The sequence below is a fragment of the Equus quagga genome, chromosome 18 (assembly GCF_021613505.1).
Source record: "Equus quagga isolate Etosha38 chromosome 18, UCLA_HA_Equagga_1.0, whole genome shotgun sequence".
In the NCBI taxonomy this organism is placed as follows: Eukaryota; Metazoa; Chordata; class Mammalia; order Perissodactyla; family Equidae; genus Equus; species Equus quagga.
In genome coordinates, this window is record NC_060284.1 from 5,595,935 (window position 1) to 5,618,078 (window position 22,144).

A 22,144-nucleotide genomic window follows, 5' to 3' on the forward strand; every position below is an offset into this window, starting at 1 on the left:
CCTATATCAACAAGAACAAAGTTTAATTGTTATGAATTTAAAGCAAAGAAAATAAAGTCTTGCTTGATAAAATTTTCTTGACTTTGTTAAATTATCACATGCTACCATCTACTTTATGAGAATTATATCAACATTTAATTTAAAAAACGAGTCTTATTCTTATTTGGGTTACCGTAGGATTCTTTATTGACCAGCAGCAAGCCAATCCTCTTTTTTGCTCTTTAAATCCAAAGTGCCCATAGCCAACAACCAAAAGGTCCTGAAAAACACAAAAATACATTGAAAATAAGAAAGGATGGCATAAAAATATTGGCAAATGTATAAAGATGCATTTTAAAGAACCATGTTAAAAATAGTAATGACATTTCAATTGAGAGAAAAAAATACCAGTGTGTCATCTATTTTCACTCTATACCTTCATCTTCCTAAGCAAAATCATAATAATCACGTTTTCAGACTGAAGAATAAGTACCTAAAAAGAATCAATTGCTGACAAGTTCTTTTACATATTGAGATCATCTTCCAAGATTGTATTACTACATTATAGTGTCTTATGGGGTTTTGAGAAGGACCCAATCATTTCAAATGAAAAGTGAATGACCTTTAAGTTAAAGACAGTGCCATGGACTGAATTGTACCTCCTCCCCCAAAATTCATGTATTGAAGTCCTGATCCCCAATGAGATTATATTTGAAGACAGAGCTTTTAAGAGGTAATTCAGGTTAAATGAGTTCATAAGGGTGGGGTCCTAAGCCAATAGGATTGGTGGCCTTATAAAAAGAGGAAGAGACACCAGAGCTCTCTGTCTCCACCATGTGAGGACAGAGCAAGAAGGCAGCCGTCTGCAAGCCAGGAGGAGGGCCCTCCACAGGAACCCAAACAGCTGGCCCCTCGATCCCGGACTGCCCAGCCTCCGGAATTGTGGGAAAATAAACTTCTGTTGTTTAAGACACCCAGTATATGGTATTTTGTTATGGCAGCCTGAGCTGATTAATACAGCAGGTCAATTCAAGAAATGCTTACATAAATACATATCGACAAAAATTTAATGATTGACCAAACCCAACCTCTTCTTTGTAATCATAAGACCTTTATCAAAAACATATTATTGGGGCTAGCCCAGTGGCATAGTAGTTAAGTTCATGCGCTCTGCTTCGGTGGCACTGGTTCGAATCCCGAGTACTCACCTATGGAACACTCATCAAGTCACGCTGTGGCAGCATCCCACATACAAAATAGAGGAAGATTGCCACAGATGTTAGCTCAGCAACAATCTTCCTTAAGCAAAAAGAGGAAGATTGGCAAGAGATGTTAGCACAGGGCCAATCTTCCTCACCAAAAAGAAATATATATATATATATATATATTATTATATTTTCTTGCCACCACCCTACTTTTAAGCCAACATCATCTCTCCACAATTCTCTCTGCCTTAAAACACTCTTTACCACTGCCGTTTTTACTCTGATATTGACAACTCCTATTCATCTTGTCTAGACTCGGCCTAGGCACCACTTCCTCTAAGAAGCATCTCTTATGTGCTCCCACAGCACTGTTTACTTTCCTTACACAAGCACATAGGAAAGTGTATGCGCAGGGTCTATGTACGACTAACTTACTGCCGTACCTCTAGTGCCTTGACAGAGTCCACAGCACAGAGTGAATGTTCAATAAATATTTGTAGAACGAACTAATAAATATGATAGATGCCATCTGTCATTTCTTTAGCTTCATTCAAAATTATTTAATTTAAATCTCGATAGCAATATATTAATTTTTAAAATTTTAGTATATTCAGTTTCTAAAAATGATTCACCTGTCATCATTACACAATTATTATTGATTTATTAAATCTTGCTTTATCTACAAGATGTTCCCAAATATAGTTTTATAAAGACAAATCCATGCTAAAAGTATTTTATTTGATTAAAAAATAATATATATAATTTAAATAATGTGTGTTTAGGTTTCAACAAAAATGATTATAGACTTTATGCTTTTTAATAACTGTTAACAACTGTCATGTTTGTACAAAAGACCCTATAGGGTGTGGCAATAAGATAATAAGGCTAATTCTTAAACATACATAACAAAATACAGTTTAAACAAACAAATTAGTTTTGACCACTTTAAAAATACACTAAATATTTGTTCCAAAGATACTGTCATTACACAAAAGTTTTTTAGGATTACCAGTTGAGAATCATGTCTTAAAAGAACCAATTCATAACCCGCAAGAGAAAATAAGTCTCACTACTCTATAATTATCTCTTTTTAATAAGAAAACATACCATCACTCAGCTTGATGATTCACCTAATTTGTCTTAAGATGATTTCTGGCAGTGCAGTAGTTAACCAAGTTGTCTGGGTTTGCGTTCTGGCTGTTTCACTTACTAGTTGTGTAACTTTGGGCAAATTATTTATCCTTCCTGTGCTTCAGTTTCCTTATCAACATGAAGGGGAAAATAGTGTCTAACTCATGGAATTGTTGTGTTAATACAGGTAAGATGCTCACAATAGTGCCTGGTACATAGCAAGTCCTATTTAAGTATTTGCTATTATTAGTACTAACAGTATTTTAAGGAACCTCAAAATTATTTTGCACATGTGCAGGCTCATTGGATTACGTATATATTTCCAAATATGACTACTTTAAGGAGACGACTACAAATTTGGGTAGATGAGTTTGGTATACGTTAAAGTAAATCAACTACATATTATCTTCTAGTTCACTTCTCAATCTCCCATACGGATTCAGAGAATGCCATGTCCCAATGACATCTCCCAAAATAAAAATGGTGATGTTTTTATATGAAAGGAGAAAAACATTATTTTGTAACTATTTGCATTTCCTCCTTTTGGAAACATGAACTTGTTTTAGAGGCATTTTAAAACTAGGGGTTATGTCCATTTAATCCCTTGCCTAATATCTGAGAAAAAAAAACTTCATTAATAATTGACAATTGCCCTTAAGTGCTAGAGATGGAATTGTTGAAATTCTTGATAACTCACCGAATTTATTTTATTCCAGGCAAGGCTGCTCACATTAAGGCCTTTGGTTAAGTCACAGGAGAAGGACCAAAGTCGTTCCAAATTGGCTGGTATTGTTGACTGTTCTGTACTTATTTCTATTTCTTCTTCCTCTTCCTTCTTAACCTCTTCCTCTACCTCTTCAACTTTTTTACCTTGTAAAAATTCTTTAGGCTCTTCAGGTTCTGGTTCTAAAATTAAGTTAAATAAAAAGATTATTTTCTGCTATACCTACAGGGGTCTGCCAAAGTCTCTAAACAGCATCTCTGTCTACCACAGACACTTCAAGCACCATGGGATCTGCTGGGTCATATGGCCCAAGTGACAGGGCACCTTGAACAGCCTCCTGGACCTGTTGGAGAATCCTCTGTTGTTCTGGGCCCCACTCAAACTTTTCAGGTCACTTAGTAAATGGGCCAGAGTAGCACATCCAAATGAGGACTATGCTCCCTCCAAAATGCAAGGAGGTCAACTAGGCATTGTGCCTCTTTTCTGATCGTAAGAAGAACCAGATGCAACAACTTATCCTTCACCTTAGAAGGTATATCTTGACATACCCCACACCACTAGACCCTTGGAAATTTTACTGAGATTGGAAGCCCCCTGAAATTTCATCAGATTTATTTCTCACCCTCTGACATGCAAATGTCTTGCCAATAATTCTATCTCTTGTTCATAGGTCCAATCAGCATAATGTCACCCATGTAATGGACCAATGTGATATCTCGTTGAAGGGGAAAGTTCCCTGAAGACTAAATTATGACATAAAACTGAAGAGTTGACAGACCCCTGAAGCAGGACAGTGAAGGTGTATTGCTGGCCTGGTCATTCGAAAGCAAATGGCTTCTGGTGGTTTTACCAACAGGAAGTGAAAAAGAAAACATTTGCCATGTCGATAGCTACACACCAGATACCAGGGGATGTGTTAATTTGCTCAGGCAACAAAAGCCCATCTGAAACAGCAGCTGCAATTGGAGCCACCACCTCGTTAAGTTTATGATAATCCACTGTCACTCTCCAAGATCTACGCATTTTCTATGCAAGCCAAATGGGTGAGCTGAGTGGCGGATGTGGTGGGAATCAACACTCCTGCATCTTTCAAGTCCTTGATGGCAGTGTTGATCTCTGAAATCCCTCCAGAAATGGGGTATTGCTTTGGTTTACGTTTTTCGTAGGCAGAGGCAGCTCTAGTGGCTTCCACTTAGCCACTTCCTACCATAATAGCCCTCACTCCACAGGTCAAGGATCAAATGTAGGGATTCTGTCAATTGGTAAATATTTTTATTTCAAATATACATTCTGGAATGGGGGAAAGAACCACAGGCTTGGTTGGGTGACCCACTGGACCCACTCTGAGATGGACCTGAGCTAAAACTCCATTGATCACCTGACTTCTTAATATTACGTGCTTACTCTGGCTAGAGGACCACAGTGACGGTTCAGGTCTCTTGGAGTTAGTGTCAGTTCAGAGCCAGTGTCCAATAAACACTGAAATTTCTGATTATTTCCTTTTCCTCAATGCACAGTCACCCCAGGCTATAGGTCCCTTTGGGTAAGGCTGGGAGAAATATTAACAGTACATATTTTTGGCAGTGTAGTGGGATACCTTCTTAAAGGGAATCCGCTCTCCCCTTAATTCAAGGAGTTCTGGGTCTACAAACTGGCTCAAGTCTTGAGGGGCTATGACTTTGTTTTGCTCTTTCAAGTTAGACCTCTGTTCACTTGACCTAGAACTCTTCTGCTAATACAGATGAAGTAAGAATTGAGGAGGAGACTGTCTGTTATGGACTGACTTGTGTCTCCCCAAAATTCATACACTGAAGCCCTAACTTCTAGTACCACAGAAGGTGTTTGGAAACACAGGCTTTAAAGAGGCAATTAAGTTAAAATAAGGCAATTAGTGTGGGTCTTAATCCAACACAACTGGTATCCTTATAAGAAGAGGGAATTTAGACACACTGAGAGACACAAGGGATGCACAAGCACAGAGAAAAGACTCTGCAAAGAGGCAGCAAGAGGGTGGCCATCTGCAAGCCAAGAAGAGAGGGTGCAGAGGAAATCGACCCTGCTGGCACCTTGATCTCAGACTTCCTGCCTCCAAAACCGTGAGAAAGTAAATTTCTGTTGTCTAAGCCGCCCAGTTTGTGGTATTTTGTTATGGCAGCCCTAGCAAACTAATACAACACCTACCTGTTTCTCCTCTAGGGACATCAGGATCAACTAGCCAATGCCACGGGTCTCTGCGTGTCAGATTATTTTAATTACTGCTTTATCTACATGGTAACCATGCCAACCTTTTCTTTGGTGATTAAGCGCTGCCACTTAGCCTCTGTCACCCCAGGATCCAATTATCCTTATTGTATTTAAGGAACCCAGCACAGTGGCAGCAGTTCCCACTGTAATTTCTGACCTACAGAGAAGAGTGACCACGGAGCTCTTCAAGGATGTCGGGGCTCCCTATCACAAATTTATTTCTCATAATTGCAGTGAAAGGAGTGTTATCTGGACCTGTGGAGTGGGTGAGCAGGTCACCGCGGTAAATCCACCCTAACATTCCAACGTCCCTGAGCCTCTAGATACCTTTCTCTATAGTACGCCAACGCAGTTCTGACATTTCAACCTCATTTAGTGAAGGCCTCATTTTGGTCCATTATCAGCCAACCAAAAAAACAAACAATTAGAGCCATTTCTAATCCCTTGAGCTACAACACTGAATCCAGAATCTCTGCTTAGTGAACCCATATCAATACATTTGGTGTGACCTGACTTTATATTCCTTTCATCATTATCCTACACTCTTAGTACCCATTCTCACATATAGTCCCCCAGATTTCTGCCTGTGAAAATTGGAAAAATCAGCAGTCAATTCTCAAGAAGTCATAACAATGCAAAATGTGTATGTACCTAACAACTTCAAAATACGTGAAACAAAAAACTATAGATCTGAAAGGAGAAATAACAAATCCAAAACTACAGCTGGAGATTTCAACGCTCCCCTCACAATAACTGATAGAACAAGTGTAGGAAGCAAATCAGTAAGGATACAGATGACTTGAACATCATTATCAACCAACTTGACCTAATTGTCATTTCCAGAACATTCCATCCCCAAACACCAGAGTCCATATTCTTCTCAAGTGCCACAGCACATTCTTTAAGATAGACCACATTATGGACCATAAAGCAACCTTAACAAATCTAAAAGAATATAAATCATACAAAGTATACTCTCAGACCACAATGGCATTAAATTAGAAATTAGTAACAGAAAGATAGCTAGAAAATCCAAAAATTTGGATGTTAAACAACACATTTATAAATAACATAGGTCAATGAAGAAGTTTCAAAAGAATTTTTTAAAATATTTTTAATGACATGGAAATATAGCATCAAATTTTATGAGATTCAGCTAAAGCAGTGCTTAGAAGGCATATATTAGAAAAGAAAGTTAGATATATATCTGACATATGATCTACCCACTCCACTCCTAGGAACTGACCCAAGGGAAATGAAGGTGAAAGTCCACGTAGAGACTTGTGCATGAATGTTCAAGCCAACTTTATTTGTAATGGATCCAAACTGGAAACAAGTATCAATCCACAGGGGAAAGAATAAACACACTGTGGGATAGTGAAACAATGGAACACCAGGCAGTAATAAAAAGAATGAACCACTGACACATCCAACAGCATGAGTGAATCTGAAAATAATTTTGCTGAGTGAAAAGAAGCCAGATAAAAAAGAATCATGTATGATTACATTTATATAAAATTCTCAAAAATACAAACTAATCTATATAGGCATATAAAGCAAATCAGTGGTTTCTTAAGGATGGGGGAGGGGCAAGGAGGAATGGGAAGGAAAGATTATAAAGGACATGAAGAAACATTTGAGGTGATGAATACATTCATTATAATTATATATAATTGTATATATTCATTGATTGTGGTGATATGTCAAAGCTTATTAACTTGTACATTTTAAATATGTGTAGTTTATTGTATGTCACTTATACCTCAATAAAGGCATTAAAAAATAAGTGGTCTATCACTCTTTAATGAATCTAAGATAATATAAATACCATAGCATTTTTTAATTGTGAGAAAATTTACATTCATCGATATGCATAGATTTTAGCTGTACAGTTTGATGAGTTTTGATAAATATACACATCGATGTAACCAACACCTCAAGCATGATAGAGGACAAATCCATCAACCGAAAAAGTTCCCCATGCCGCTTTCCAGGCAAGCCCAACCCACCATAGGCAGGCACTGGTGTGATTTCTATCACCTCAGAGTAGTTGTGTCTGTGATAGTATATCATATACATGGGATGGTCGGTATATATTCTTTTGTATCTGGCTTCTTTCACTCCACGCTGTTTTTGAGATCCATCAAGGTTATTACGTATGTAAGTAGTTTGTTCCTTTTTATTGTTGAGTAGTGCTCCATCATCTGTCTGTGCATTGACCTGCTGATGGACACCTGGGCTGTTTCCAGTTTGGGGCGATTATGAATAAAGGCTGCTGTGAGCGTTCTTATACAAGTGTTTTTTGTGGACATATGTTTTCTGTCTCTTGGGTAAATATCCACAAACAGGATTCTTGAGTCATTGGATGGATCTATGTTTAACATTTTGAGAAACTTCCCAGTAGTCTTTAGTCAGATATACGTATTGCAAACATATTCTTCTAGTCTGTTGCTTGCATTTTTTTTCTCTTAATAGTGTTAGTCAAAGAGCAGACATCTGCAATATCACAGAAGTCTTATTGATTTTTTTCTTTTATGTCTTGGGATTTTTGCATATTAAGTGATCTTATGCTAAGATCACAAACATTTTCTCTTTTTCTTCTTCTAGAACTTTATAGTTTTAATTTTTACATTTAAACCTATGGTCCATTCTGAGTTAGTTTACACATATGATACGAGGTGGAGGTTGAGGTTCATTTTTTTTCAACATCCAGTTGTTTCAGCATCATTTATTAAAAAGACAAGTCTTTCTCTATTGAATCACCCTGGTGTGTTTGTCAAAAATCAATTGGCCACACTGGTCTGTGTTTATTTCTGGATCTGCTGTTCTGTTTCAGTCCTCTGTGCATCTGTCCTTAGACAAGCACCACACTGCCCTGATTACCGTAGCTTTAGCACAGTCACTTGCCATTAGATAGGGTAAGTCCTTCAACTTCATTCTTCTACTTCAAAATTGACTTGGTTATTCTAGGTGCTTTGCTTTGCCATATAAAATTTAGAATCATCTTGTCAATTTAGTTATCTTTAAAGGAATTTAAAATGGTGGGAAATGTCTCTTACTTTTATGCACATTTTCCCGTTCTGGCACTCTTCATTCCTTTCTGCAGGCCCAAGTTTCTGTTATTATTTTTCGTCAGCCTGAAGAACGTCCTTGAACATTTCTTGCAAAGCTGGCTTGCTGGCAGCAAATTCTCCCAGCTTTTGTTTGTCTGATGTGTTTTTATCTCACCTTGATCTTTGAAGGATATTTTCACTAGGCGTAGAATTTTTTAGTGTAGTAAAATGTCATTGCATTGTCTTCTGGCTTTTGATGAGAGATAAGGCATTATTAGCTTTCTTTCCTGAATATAATGTCTTCTTTTCTGGTAACTTTTAGGGTTTTTTGATATATTACTTATCACATGCCTCAACATGATTTTCATTGTGTTTCTCTCTCTTGGGTTTCATTGAATATCTTGTAATTGTTGGTTTAAAGCTTTTCCAACGTTGGGAAATTTTCACTATTCTTTCTTCACATATTTTTCTCCTCCTCCTCTCTTTGCCACTACTGTGATTCCAACCACATGTATGTTAAATCACACGGTCTTGTGACACGGGTCAGTGAGGCGCTACTTTTTGAGCCCTATTTCTCTCTGTACTTCAGTTGGAATGCTCCTATTGCTTTGTCTTCAAGTTCACTGATCTTCTGCAGTTTTTAGTATTCTGCTAAGCCCATCCAGTGAATTTTTCATCTCAAGTATTATACTTTTCAGCTTTAGAAGTACCATTTGGTTCTGTATGTAGCTTTCATTATTTTCCTCATTATAACCTTATTGTCCTTTAAGTCCTTACGTATACTTTGATAGATTTTTCTTTAGTACACTTTATTTTTTAGAGCAGTTTTAGGTCCATAGCAAAGTGCAGAGAGTTCCCATATACTCAAACACAGGTAGCCTCTCCCAGAATCAACATCCTGCACCAGTGGTACATTTGTTTCAATCAATGAACTTACATTGACAAATCGTTATCATGCAAAGTCATAGTTTACATTAGGGCTCATTCTTGGTGTTGTATAATCTACGGGTTTGGACAAATGTACCACGACATGTACCCACAGTTACAGCATCAAACTGAATAGTTTCACTGCTCTAAAAATCTTATGTGCCTATTCATCCCTCCCAACTCTCTAAGCCCTGGAAATCACTGATGTTTCTGCTGTCTGCATACTTTTTCCTCTTCCAGAACATCATACAGGTGGAATCATACAGTATGTAGCCTTTTCAGATTGACTCTTTTCACTTAGTAATATACATTTAAGTTTTCCCCTTGTCTGTTCATGGCTTGATAACATTTCTTTTTAGTGCTGAATAATATTCCATTGTCTGAATATACCACAATTTATTTATCCATTCGCCTACTGAAGGACATCTTGGCTGCTTCCAAGTTTTGGTAATTATCAATAAAGCTGCTATAAACATCCATGTGCAGGCTTTTGTGTGGACATAAGCACTCAACTCCTTTGAGTAAACACCAAGGAGTGCAATTTTGAACCACATGGTAACAGTATGTTTAGTTTTGTAAGAAACTGCCAAACCTTCTTTTCTTTATCTCTGTGTGTTCCCCAATACCAGGTGTTGTCATTTTTTTTTTTAAGATATGCTTTTTGGTGAGGAAGATTGGCCCTGAGCTAACATCTGTTGCCAATCTTCCTCTTTTTTTCTTTTTTCTCCCCAAAGCCCCAGCACATAGTTGTATATCCTAGTTGTAAGTCCTTCTATTTCTTCTGTGTGGGACGCCACCACAGCACAGCTTGATGAGTGGTGTGTAGGTCCATGCTCAGGATCCAAACCTGCGAACCCTGGGCCGCCAAAGTGGAGCACTTGAACTTAATCACTATGCCGCTGGGCCAGTCCCCAAAACTTTACTCCAAAGTGGCTGAACCCTTGTGCTCGCCCACCAGCACTGAATGAGAGTTCTTGTCACTCCACATCTTTGCCAGCATTTGGTGGTGTCAGTGTTTTGGATTTGGGCCATTTTAACAGATGTGTAGTAGTATCTCATTCTTGTCCCAATTTGCAATTTCCTAACGACATATGATGTTAAGCATCTTTTTATATGCTTATTTGCCATCTGTATATCGCTTTTGTGAGATGTCTGTTAAGTTTTTTTGCCCATTTTTTAATTGTGCTGTTTGTTTTCTTAGTGTTGAGTTTTAAGATATGTGTATATTTTCGATGAGTCCTTTATCAGATATGTCTTTTGCAAATCTTTTCTCCAGTCTGTGACTTGACTTCTCATTCTCTTGAGAATGTCCTTCACATGGGAGAAGTTTTAAATTTTAATAAAGTCCAGCTTATCAATTATTTCTGTCAATGGATCATGCCCTGGTGTTATATCTAAAAAGTCATCAACATACCCAAGGTGATCCAGACTTTTCCCTGTGTTGTCTTCTAAGAGTTTTCTAGTTTTGCATTTTACGTTGAGGTCTACGATCCATTTTGAGTTAATTTTTGTGAAGGGTGTAAGGTCTGTGTCCAGGTTCTTTAGTTTATATGTAAATGTCTAATTGTTCCAGTACCATTTGTTGAAAAGACTATCTTTTCTCCATTGTATTGCCTTTCCTCTTTTCTCAAAGATCAACTGACTATATTTATGTGGATCTATTTCTGGGTGGGCTCTCTGTTCTATTCCATTGATGGATGTGTCTACTCTTTCCCCAGTACTACAGTGTGTTGACTACTGGAGCCTTATAGCACCTCTCGCAGTCAGGTAGCGTCAGTCCTCTGGCTTTGTTCTTCTGTGTTGTGTTGGCTATACTGGGTATAATAGCTTTTTAAAAGTCCTTGTCTGCTTTTCCACCATCTCGGCCACCTTTTAATCTGTTTCTATTGACTCATTTTTCTCATAGTTATGGCTCACATTTTCCTGCTTCTTCATGTGGCTGGTAATTTTTTATTGGATGCTGTATATCGTAAACGTCTAGATTGTGTTTTCTTCCTTTATACAGTGATGAAGTTTGTTTTGGCAAGCAGTTAACTTACTTTCAGAGTAGCTTGATTTTTTGAGGCTTTCTCTAAAGGGTTGTTTGGTGGAGGTGGGGGTCTAAACTAGTATTTACTCTAGGGTTAGTCTAGCCCTTCTGTTAAGGTATAGCCCTCTGGATGTCTACTGAGCACACTAGCTGTGCGCAAGGTCTCTCCCTCTGGCCAGTCAAAACTCAAACATCTCCCAGTCCTGTGTGAACTCTAAGAATTGTTCATCTTATAGCTCCCTGGTGGTTGTTCTTTGCTTACTTTCTGGATTTTAGCCTAACATGCACAGCTTATGTTTCAGCCAAAGGCTCAATGGTATATTTATGCAGGTTTTTTCTCTGCATAGCTCCCTCCTATCTGATTCTCTAGCCCACAAATTCCAATCACCTTAGGCTCTCTGAACTCTTATCTACGTGTCATCAAATAAGCAAAACCACCACACTCTGCTATAGTTCAGCTCCTCACCCTGTAGTCTCATAATTATCTACATCATAACTAAAAGCAGAACCACTACTTCATCTTATGAAAATGATCAATGACGGGTTCCAAACTGCCATAGTAGGCTTCCAGTCATTATGGATCAACTGTATTAGACTTGCCCTCCTACCATAAATAAATATAAAACTGGATTAGAAGTAACTGTTTTCAGGCATTGAACAATAGGCATTGCACAGCTGTCAACCCCATGTCCACCCTCACTTCCAGCCTGGGGAAAATTTCCTGATCACAGTGCAGCGAAGTGAGTAGCCCGAGTAAAATGCATCAGCTGAGTTGAGGAGGCAAAGACAAGAGTTCAAAAAGCAGAGATTGTTAGACGGAGCAAAACAATCAAGACCAAACTATACATTGTTTACAACAGACACATTTTAAATATGAAGACAAAAATGCTATAAGTAAAATGAAGGAAAAATATATACCACGCAAATAATAAGGATAAGGAAGCTGGTGTGGCTATATTAATATTACAGAAGTTAGACTTCAAGACAAAGTGTATTACCAGAATAAATAAGAGCGTTTCCTAATGATGAAAGAGCAAATAATGACTTTAAAAAAGGGTAGCCTCCAGAAGACAGGACAATTTTGAGTTTGGACAAACCTGATAACAAAGCTTTCAAATATATAGAGCAAAATTAATAAACCTAAACTAAAATATAAACAAATCCATAATCATTATTAAAGATTTTAACAATACTCTCTCATTAATTGATAGAACAGGTCAATAAAAACTCTATAAGATAAAAGATTTGAAAAATATCATCAACTAATTTGACATAATTAATATTTAAAGAACGCCATACCAATAACTGCAGAATACACACTCTTCTTGAGTATGGAACATTCACATATGCTGGGCTATAAAACAAATCTCAATAAATTTCAAAGGATAGAAATCATACAGAACACGTTCTCTGACTACCATATCAGTGTTAAATGAGGATTCAATGAGAAACTATAGCTAAAAATTGCTAAAAACTTGGAAATTAAACAACACAATTCTAACTAGCCTAGAGGTCAAAGAAAAACCCACCTGGGAAACTAAAAGTTATTTTGAACTGAATAATAATAAAAACACAAGATATCAAAATATATGGGATGCAGCTAACATAGTACTCACAAAGAAACTTAGAGTATTAAATACCTATCTTAGACAAGAAAAAAGACGTTAAGTCAATGATCCAACAGTCTATCTTGAGAAGGTAGAAAGAGTAATTAAACACAATAGAGAAGAAAAACATGAACACAAAAGTGAAAATAATTGAAGTTCTTTAAAAACAGACAAAAAATTGAGAAAATTAAGAAAGCCAGACACTGTTTTTTGAAAGGATTAATACAATTGACAAACGCCCAACTAGACTAATAAAAAAGTCACAAATGACCAATATTAAAAATGAAACAGGAGATATCACTATAAATCCTACAGATATTAAAAGGTCGAATTTAAGGAGAGGATACTATGAACAATTTTATGCAAACAATTTCAACAACGGAGACAAAATAGGTAAATTCCTCACAAATTACCAAAACTAATGTAGGTAGAAACAGAATATCTGAATAACCTTCTACCTGTCAAAGAAATTAAATTTGCAATTTGAAAACTTCTTATAAAGAAAATTCAGTCTCAGATGGTTTCCACAGATAAATTATATCAAACAATTAAAGAAGACATAACACACAAAGGTTTTTGGAAAACAGAAAATGAGAGAAGACTTCCAAAACTCATTTTATAAGTCCATCATAACATCATCAAGGAGTTTACAGGAAAAGAAAATTACAGAAAACTATGCTTCATGAACACAGTTGCAAAAATTCTTAGAGTATTATAAAATTTAATTCATCAATATATAAAAAGGATAATATATCATAACTGAGTGAGGTTTAACCACAGGAATTCAGTTTGTTTTAACATTTTAAAATCAAGCTATGTAATTTGCCACATTAGCAGATTAAAGGAAAAAATTTATATGATTATTTTAATAAATGTAGAAAAAGTTTTGGACAAAATTCAAGACCCCTTTATCGTTAAAAATGTCTAGCAAAATATAAAAAGAGGGAAATTTTCTTAAACCAATAAAGGCATCTATAAAAAAACATACCTAATATTATAACAATGAAATATTGAATGCTTTCACCCTAAGTTCAGGAACAAGACAAAGATATCTGCAACCTTGGGGCAGGCCAAGATTTCTTAGAGAGGACATGGAAAGCATTAACCACCAAAGAAAAAACTGATAGATAAGACTTCATCAAAATTAAAAACTTCTGCTCAACAAAAGACAAATATATTAGCAAGCCATAGACTTAGAGAAGATAGTTGCAATACATGTATCTTTTAAAGAGCTTGTATCCAGAATATATAAAAACAACCTCCTAAAACTCGATTTTAAAAAATGATAACTCAATTTTAAAACAGGCAAAGGACTTGACCAAACATTACACAAAAGAAGATAAACAAATGACCAAAAAAAGCACATGAATAAGTACTCAACATAATTTGTCTTCAGGACAACATAAAAAAGATCGCCAACATCAATATTATCAAGAATGTGGAGCAACTGGTAGTCTTATACATTGTTTATGGAATTGTAGGGTGGTACAAGTACTTTGGAAAGATATTTGGCAGTTTCTAAAAAAGTTAAACATACATCTACCCAATGACCCAATAATTCCATTTCTAGGTATTTACCCAAGAGAAATTAAAACATATGTCCACAAAAAGACATACAAAAATGATCATAGCAGCTTTATTCATAATGGCCCCAAAATGAAAACAGTCTAGGTGTCCATGATTGTGTGAATGAATATACAAATCACTATGGTACACTCACAAAACAGAACGACACTCAGAAAAAAACCCAAACCACTTATATACATATCAACCTAGATGAATCTCAAAAACATTACTAAGTAAAAGAAGCCAAATACAAAAGAATCCTTACTATATGAACCTACTTACATGATATGCCAAAACAGTTCATCGATGGTGAGAAAAATCAGGTTAATGCCTGTCTAAGGGGCGTAAAGTTTAACTGGAAAATAGCACAAGGCTACTTTTGGGGTTGATGGATATATTCTCTATCTTGATTAGGGTATTAGTTACATGGGGTCACACATTTTCAAAATGTATCAAAGTATACAGTTAAAACATATGTATTTCATTGTATGTGAATTTTACCTCATTAAAAAATTTCCCATGGTATATCTATTTTTTAGATACATTTAAAGAAGTGACCAACCAACAGTTTTGTTTTTAAAGTGTCATAATTTACAGTACTTTGTAAATTTCAATCTTATAACTCTTTAAACACAGGTTGAAAAGTTAATAGAAATGATAAAAATTTTTAAATATTGACCTACTATGAGAGAAGGAACACAATTGTTCAATACTCTTGGAGGTATGTAAGCAAAAAGGTTTACAAACGTTTGTCATGCGCTATTTTGTAACCTTAGTTTTTTGATGTAGGCATATAGAAGATCAATTTTGACTTGCAGGATCAAGAAAGACTTCATGAAGGAGTTTATCTAATCCACACTTGAAAGCTGGCCATGCAATAGGCAAAGATGGGATGGGAACAGGGTGGACTGTCAAGCATATTCTGACTAAGGTACTAAGGCTGGAAAGCTTAGGTTTTGTCTGGGCCTTATCAGGTAAGTCTAATGTGGCCATTTGTAGGGTCTCTGAAGCAATAAAATGAGATAAAGTGGTCTGTGGCCAGATTGAATGTATCTTTGAATGATTCACTCTGAACTTCGTAATTACTCTAGGCAAAGGGTTTTTTGCAGTTAAATGCCATGCTCAAACCTGTGTTTAGGATACTTCAGTATGCCAGGATGGCAGTGTGGACAGAGAACTGGAAGGAGATCAAAAGACCCAGGTTGAATGTCTACCTTTGTCACAGGCTATGTAACCTTAGTTTCTATAACTGTCGTTCAAAAATTGAAAGGTTGAATTAGATAATTCCTAAAATCCTTTGAAATATTCTGTGAACATATGAGATGGGATTTGCAGCAATGAGAACAGGAAGAATGCTCCTGCCATAAAATTAGAGAGAGGCAAGAAAAGCCAGAACCTGGAAAGTGTCGAAGGCAATGAAATGGGAGTTTGAATATGAGAATAATTCAGTGCAGGGCCAAGGGAGAAGGAAGAGCTGTAGATGCATATGAATTCCTGACTGTAAGGGACTGCCTCTCTCTGTGGGCTCCTGGTCTGGACTCTGCTGCCAGTCGCATGTTTGGTCCTGAAAGCTGCATGAACACGTCTTTTGATAAGTGATAATCCAGTCTGGAGATTATGTTTAGAAATAATTAATAACATCATTCAATTTTTCAAGTTATTTGAGTCTGTTTAAATGTGACTATTTCTTTAAATACCTTTTAAAACAGGAAGCTGACGATAAGCTGCCAGTTTGGGCTGAAATATATTTTCCATTAGAACTCGTTCCATAAAAAATAGGTCCTGGTGAAACTTGTCAGATTTCAGGATTGCCTCTGAGCGGTCTTCTTCATCATCATGAATTCTAGCTAGAATCACGTTTTCTATGTCCATTAGTGAACTAGCCTCACTATCTGTAAAATACAAACGATGCAATGATAAACAGTCCAAATAATATTAGATGATTCATACATTCTAAATGTCTTAAATATGACATGTTGTCATTGCTATTTGTTTCCCTCCAGTATTCAACAACTTCAATAGACATTTATTGAGTATCTTTCATGTACCAAGCACATGCAAGATATACATATATTACCTCATTTTGGAATTCTCAACCACTCAAAAAGGTACTGTTTTTCACAAGATAAGCAACAATAACCTCATGAGGTAATTTGTAGCTCTATACATTTTTAGTCAAATTGAAATAAGATTATCAGTCTTCAGATAAAGGTCTGATTTGATTATTGCTTCATAAGAATGCTACACTACTGTGTTAATTTTTTCCTGATGCTATAACAAATTACCAAAAACTTAGTGAATCAAAACCACACAAATTTATTATCTTAGAGTTCTGTAGGGTAGAGCTCTGACACAGGTCTCACTAGGCTGAAACCAGGAAGTTAGTAGAGTTTTCTTCTTTTCTGGAGGCTCTAGAGGAGAATTCATTTCCTTGTATTTTCCAGTTTCTAGAGGCCACTCACACCCCTTCCTCCATCTTCAAAGACAGCAACACTGTATTCCTCTGACCTTCTTCCATCGTCACATCTCTCTCTGACCATAGATGGGAGGGTCCTCTACTTTTAAGTACCCATGTGATTGCACTGGGCCCACCCACATAATTCAGGATAATCTCCTCTTTTGAAGATCCTTAATGTAATCACATGTAGAAAGTCTCATTGCCATGTAAGGTAAAATATTCATAAGTTCTATATGTGTGCATATTTTTGGAACTATCCACCTGCCTACCACACCACTTAGTAAACTCCTATTTTAAAAACCAAATGAAGGGGAGTCCTGCTTCTGTGAAGATGGCATAGACACACTTTTCACTATTTCTCTTGCTAAATACAATTAAAAGCCTTGGACATTATATATAAAACAAATACTGGGAAACCTTTAAAAGTCTTTGGGAGAAGAAGGCAGAGCAACTAGAGTCCTCAGGACCCAAGGAACAACAGTGGTGAGTTCCCTGGGTTTTCTTATTGCCAGATATATTCCAGACATGGAGCTGAAGAAGCTAGCAACCTGGAAACACAAATGGGTGTTGGCCAAAAGAAGCTTCAACAGAAGCCTCCGTTCTCTAGACAAAAGACTAGGAAAAGGACAGCCTTGTGAGAAAGAAAACTTTTAGATTACAACCACTCTACTCCAGACAAAAATCACAGAAAAAATACTCATGCCACAAAGGCCAAGCGGGAAGCCTCAACTTCCACGCTTGCCAGGCTGTAACAAGACATCCCAACCTCCCAGCCTCCAGAAGATGTGGTCTCAGGGAAGGCTTAGTAGGGGGCCAGGACTATTATCTCTACAAACACAATGACTATGCTGCTCCTCCTGCAGTATCAGTAGAGATCAGTTGGAGAACATGGAATTCCACACCCACCTGGCAGTAACAAGTTACTCTTCCTTCTCCCCGCTAAATAACCAGAACTGGACTGGTAGACAGTGAGAACTTACATCTGCTCAACAGTAATGTGGCCGACTCCCACTCCATGGGGTCAAGGGAGGCCTGTTGTAGAGTGGTAATGAGGAATTTCCACCCCTCCCAACCACGGAAGTATCAGTGGAAGCCAGAGCTCCCTACCTGTCCATGCCCAGCAGTAACTTCCCTGAATGTCATTGGAGGCAAAGTAGAGAACATGGACTTCTACTCCAACTCCACTTTCCCATTCCAGAATAGTGTCAAGCAAACCTTGCTAAAAAAGGAAGATTTAAAGAAGATCCAGACTGTCATAACATAATGCCCCAAATTTCCAGGTTTCAATTAAAGGTCATTCATCATACCAAGAATCAAGAAAATCTCAACTTGAATGAAAAAAAAGAGAATCAATAGACACCAACACTGAGATGACAGAGATGTCTGAATTATCTGACAGTCTAAAGCAGCCATCATGAAAATGTTTCAACAAGAATTTTTTAACACACTTGAAACAAATGCAATAAAAGAAAGCATCATAAAAGAAATAAAAAGTCTTAGCAAATCAATAGAAGAACCAAATAGAAACTTTAGAAGTAAAAAATATAATAATCAAAATTATAAAATTCAATAGATGGGCTCAAGAGCAGAATGGAAGGAAAAGAAGAAAGAATCAGTGAAGTTGAAAAGAGAATAGAAATTACCCAATCTGAAAAATTGAAAGAAAAATGACCAGAGCCTCAGCGACCTGTGGGACTATAACAAAAGAACTAATATTCATGTCATCGGCATCCCAGAAGGAGGGGAGAAAGAGGATGGGACTGAAAAAGTACTTGAAAAAATAATAGCTGAAATTACCAAAATTTTGGCAAAGAAGAATAACATACAGATTCAAGAAACTGAATGAATTACAAGGAGGATAAACCCAAAGAAATCCACACCAAGACACAACATACTCAAACTTCTGAAAACTGAAGACAAAGAAAAGAATCTAGAAAGCAGTGAGAGAAAAATGACACCTACAGCAAATTTCTCATCAGAAAACATGGAGGCAAGAAGAAATTGGCATATATTTTCTGAGTGCTGAAAGAAAATAACTTTCAACCCAGAATTTTATGCCCACTGAAAATATCCTATAGGAATAAAGGAGAAATTAAGGTATTCTCAGATGAAGGAATACTAAGAGAATTTATTGCCAGCAGATCTCCCCTAAGAATGGCTAAAGGAACTTTTATAAGCAGAAAGGAAATGCTAAAAAGAAGGAATTTTGGAACATCAGAAAGGAAAACAGAACAATGGGTAAAAATATGGGTAAATACAATACACTTTCCTTCTTCTCTTGAGTTTTCTTAATTGTGTTCAGTGGTTGGCAGAAAGATTATAAAACGGTCTGCATTAGTTCTAAATGGATAAATATTCCCTTGAAATATTTAGAGAAAATATTTAAGGCAAACTATTATAAATAGGGGAGGGTAAAAGGACATAAAGGAAGGTAAGGTTTTTATACTTAACTTGAACTGGTAAAATGTCAAAACCAGTGGATTTCAATCGGTTATGTATGTATAGTGCAATATGTACAGCAGCCACTAAAAAGGCTACACAAAGAGAGACACTCAAAAACACTTTAAATTAAAATGGAATTATAAAAAGATTGTTTGAGTTACCAGAAGGAAAAAAATAAAAGAGAAACAAAACCAGAGAGAACAGAAAATAAATAATGGCAGACTTGAACCTTAATATATCAATAATTCCACTAGATATAAATGGTCTAAATATTTCAATTTAAAGACAGAGATTGGCAGAATTGGATTTTAAAAATGACCCAAATATGTGATGTCTACAAGGAACTTTTTGATTTTTAAATATACAATATAGATAAGTTTGAAGTAAAAGGATGGAAAAAGATATATTAGGCAAACATCAATCAAAGTTAAGGAGGAGCTACTACATCAAAATCATACAAAGTAGGCTTCAGATTAAAGAAAATTACCATACAGCAGCTTTATGTAATGACTGCACCAAGAAGACGTAGCAATCCTAAAGGTTTATGCAGCAAAAAAATAAGGCTGCAAAATATACAACGCAAAAACTGGTAGAACTGAAAGGAGAAACAGACAAATCCAAAATTTGCTATAATAACTAGACAGACAATCAGCAAGGATACAGAAGAACTCAACAACACCACCAACCAAAAAGATGTAATTGGTATTTGTATAACACTTCATCCAATGACAGCAGAATACGTATTCTTCTCAAGTGCCCTTGGAACATATACCATGATAGACCATATCCTAGGTCATACGAAAAACCTTAGCACATTTAAAAGAAGAGAAATCAGAACGTGTTTTCCAACCACAATGGAATAAACTAGAAATCAACGATGGAAAATCTCCAAATGCATAAATCTAAAAAATACCTCTAAATAATCTACGGATCAAAGAGGAAGTTTCAAGGAAAAATTTTGAAAATATTTAATTTAATGAAAATAAAAATATGTTAACATTTGTGACACACAGTTAAAGCAGTCCTGAGAGGGAAATTTATAGGACTAATCTTATACGTTTGGAAGGAGGAAAAGTCTTAAATCAATAATCTAAGCTCCCACCTCAAGAACTTAAAAAAGAAAAGCAAAATAAACAAAAAGCTATCAGAAGGAAGGAAATAGAAAATATATGAACAGAAATCAATGAAACTGGAAACAGAAAACTAGAGAAAAATAGTGAAACAGATAGCTGGTGCATTGAGAAGCTCAATAAAATTGACAAACCTCCAGCAAAACAGACAAAGAAAAAAGAGAGAAGACACAAATTACCAAATTCAGAAATGAAACAGGAGCTACTGAAGACCATGCAGACATCAAAGGGACAATAGAGGAACAATACAAACAACTCTGCATACATAAATTTGTCAACTTCGATGAAACGAACCAATTACTCAAAAAACACAAACTACTACAACTCATCCAATATAATTTGAAATTTAAGGAAATTGAATTTGTAATTGTAAAAACTTCCAAAAAAGAAAGCCCCAGGCACAGATGTTTCCACTGGAGAGTTCTACCAGACATTTAAAGAAGAATTAACACCAATTCTACACAATCTCTTCCAGAAAATAGAAGCAGGAGGAGAATTTCCTAATTCAATTTACAAAGTTAGTATCCCAAAACTAGACAAAAAAATTTAAAAAAAAAAGAAAGATACAGACCAATATCCCTCATGAATACAGACACAAAAATTCTTAATAAAATATTAGCAAGTGGAATTCAGCAATATATAAAAGCATTATTATACACCACAACCAATTGAGAGTTATTCCAGTGATGAAAAAACTGCTTTGGTATTCAAAAAAATCAATGTAATTCACCTTATATACAGGATAATGAAAAATCACATGATTATATCAATCAGTGTACAAAAATCATTTGATAAAATTCAACATTCATGATAAAACCTCCCAGAAAAATAAAAATAGAGTAGATATTTCTCAATTTGATAAAAAAAAATCTACAAAAAATCTATAGCTAATGTTATACTTAATGGTGAAACACAACGCTTTCTCACAATCAAGAACAAGGCAAAGATGTCTGCTCTCACCACTCTTATTCAGCACAGTGCTGGAAGTTCTAGCCGGTGCAATAAGGCAAGAAAAGAAATAACAGCCACACATCAGAAAGGAAAAAATGAACCTGTCCCTATTTGCAGATGACATGATTGTCTAAGCAGAAAATCCTAAGGAATCTACAAAAGTACTTAGAACAAATAGGTGAGTTCAGCAAGGTCACAGGATAAACATGCAAAAACCAATTGTATTTCTATTAACTAGCAATGAACAGGTAAACACTAAAACTAAAAACACAGTACCGTGAAAAATTGCTCAAAAAAAACTAAAAGAAATGTGTAGGTGTAAATCTTACAATACACGTACAGGGCTTGAATGCTGAAGACTACAAAATGCTGATGAAAAGACTCAAAGATCTAATTAAATGGGAAGATATACCATGTCCAGGGATTGGAAGACTCAGTACAGTAAAGATGTCAATTCTGTCTGTGTTTGATACTTTGACATCTTTGGGCCTCGCTAATCCTGGAGTGACTGCCCCTCCTGGTGTCAGCCAATTCCTAGAGATAGTAAAGGACTTGCATGCCAGTACACCTTTTATAAGCAAACTAACAAATCCAGAACTTACACCTCCAACCACCTCTTTTATTGAGTTCTCACACTCAGGGACACTATTCTCCTGACATAATTAGTCCAATGCCACATACCAGAAAACTAGAGCAGT

The 22,144-nt window shown here is 36.2% G+C and overlaps 1 protein-coding gene across 1 annotated transcript in view; it reads right to left on the reverse strand.

Moving 5' to 3' along the window:
• DNAI4 (dynein axonemal intermediate chain 4) overlaps positions 1–22,144 on the reverse strand; it is a 90,052-nt gene that overhangs the window by 13,470 nt on the left and 54,438 nt on the right. Inside the window, exons 8-10 of the mRNA XM_046645242.1 lie at positions 16,163–16,357; positions 3,013–3,221; positions 173–259 (exon numbers count right to left, since the gene is read on the reverse strand). Coding sequence (XP_046501198.1) covers positions 173–259; positions 3,013–3,221; positions 16,163–16,357 — 491 coding nt within the window. The remainder of the gene's footprint in view (positions 1–172; positions 260–3,012; positions 3,222–16,162; positions 16,358–22,144) is intronic.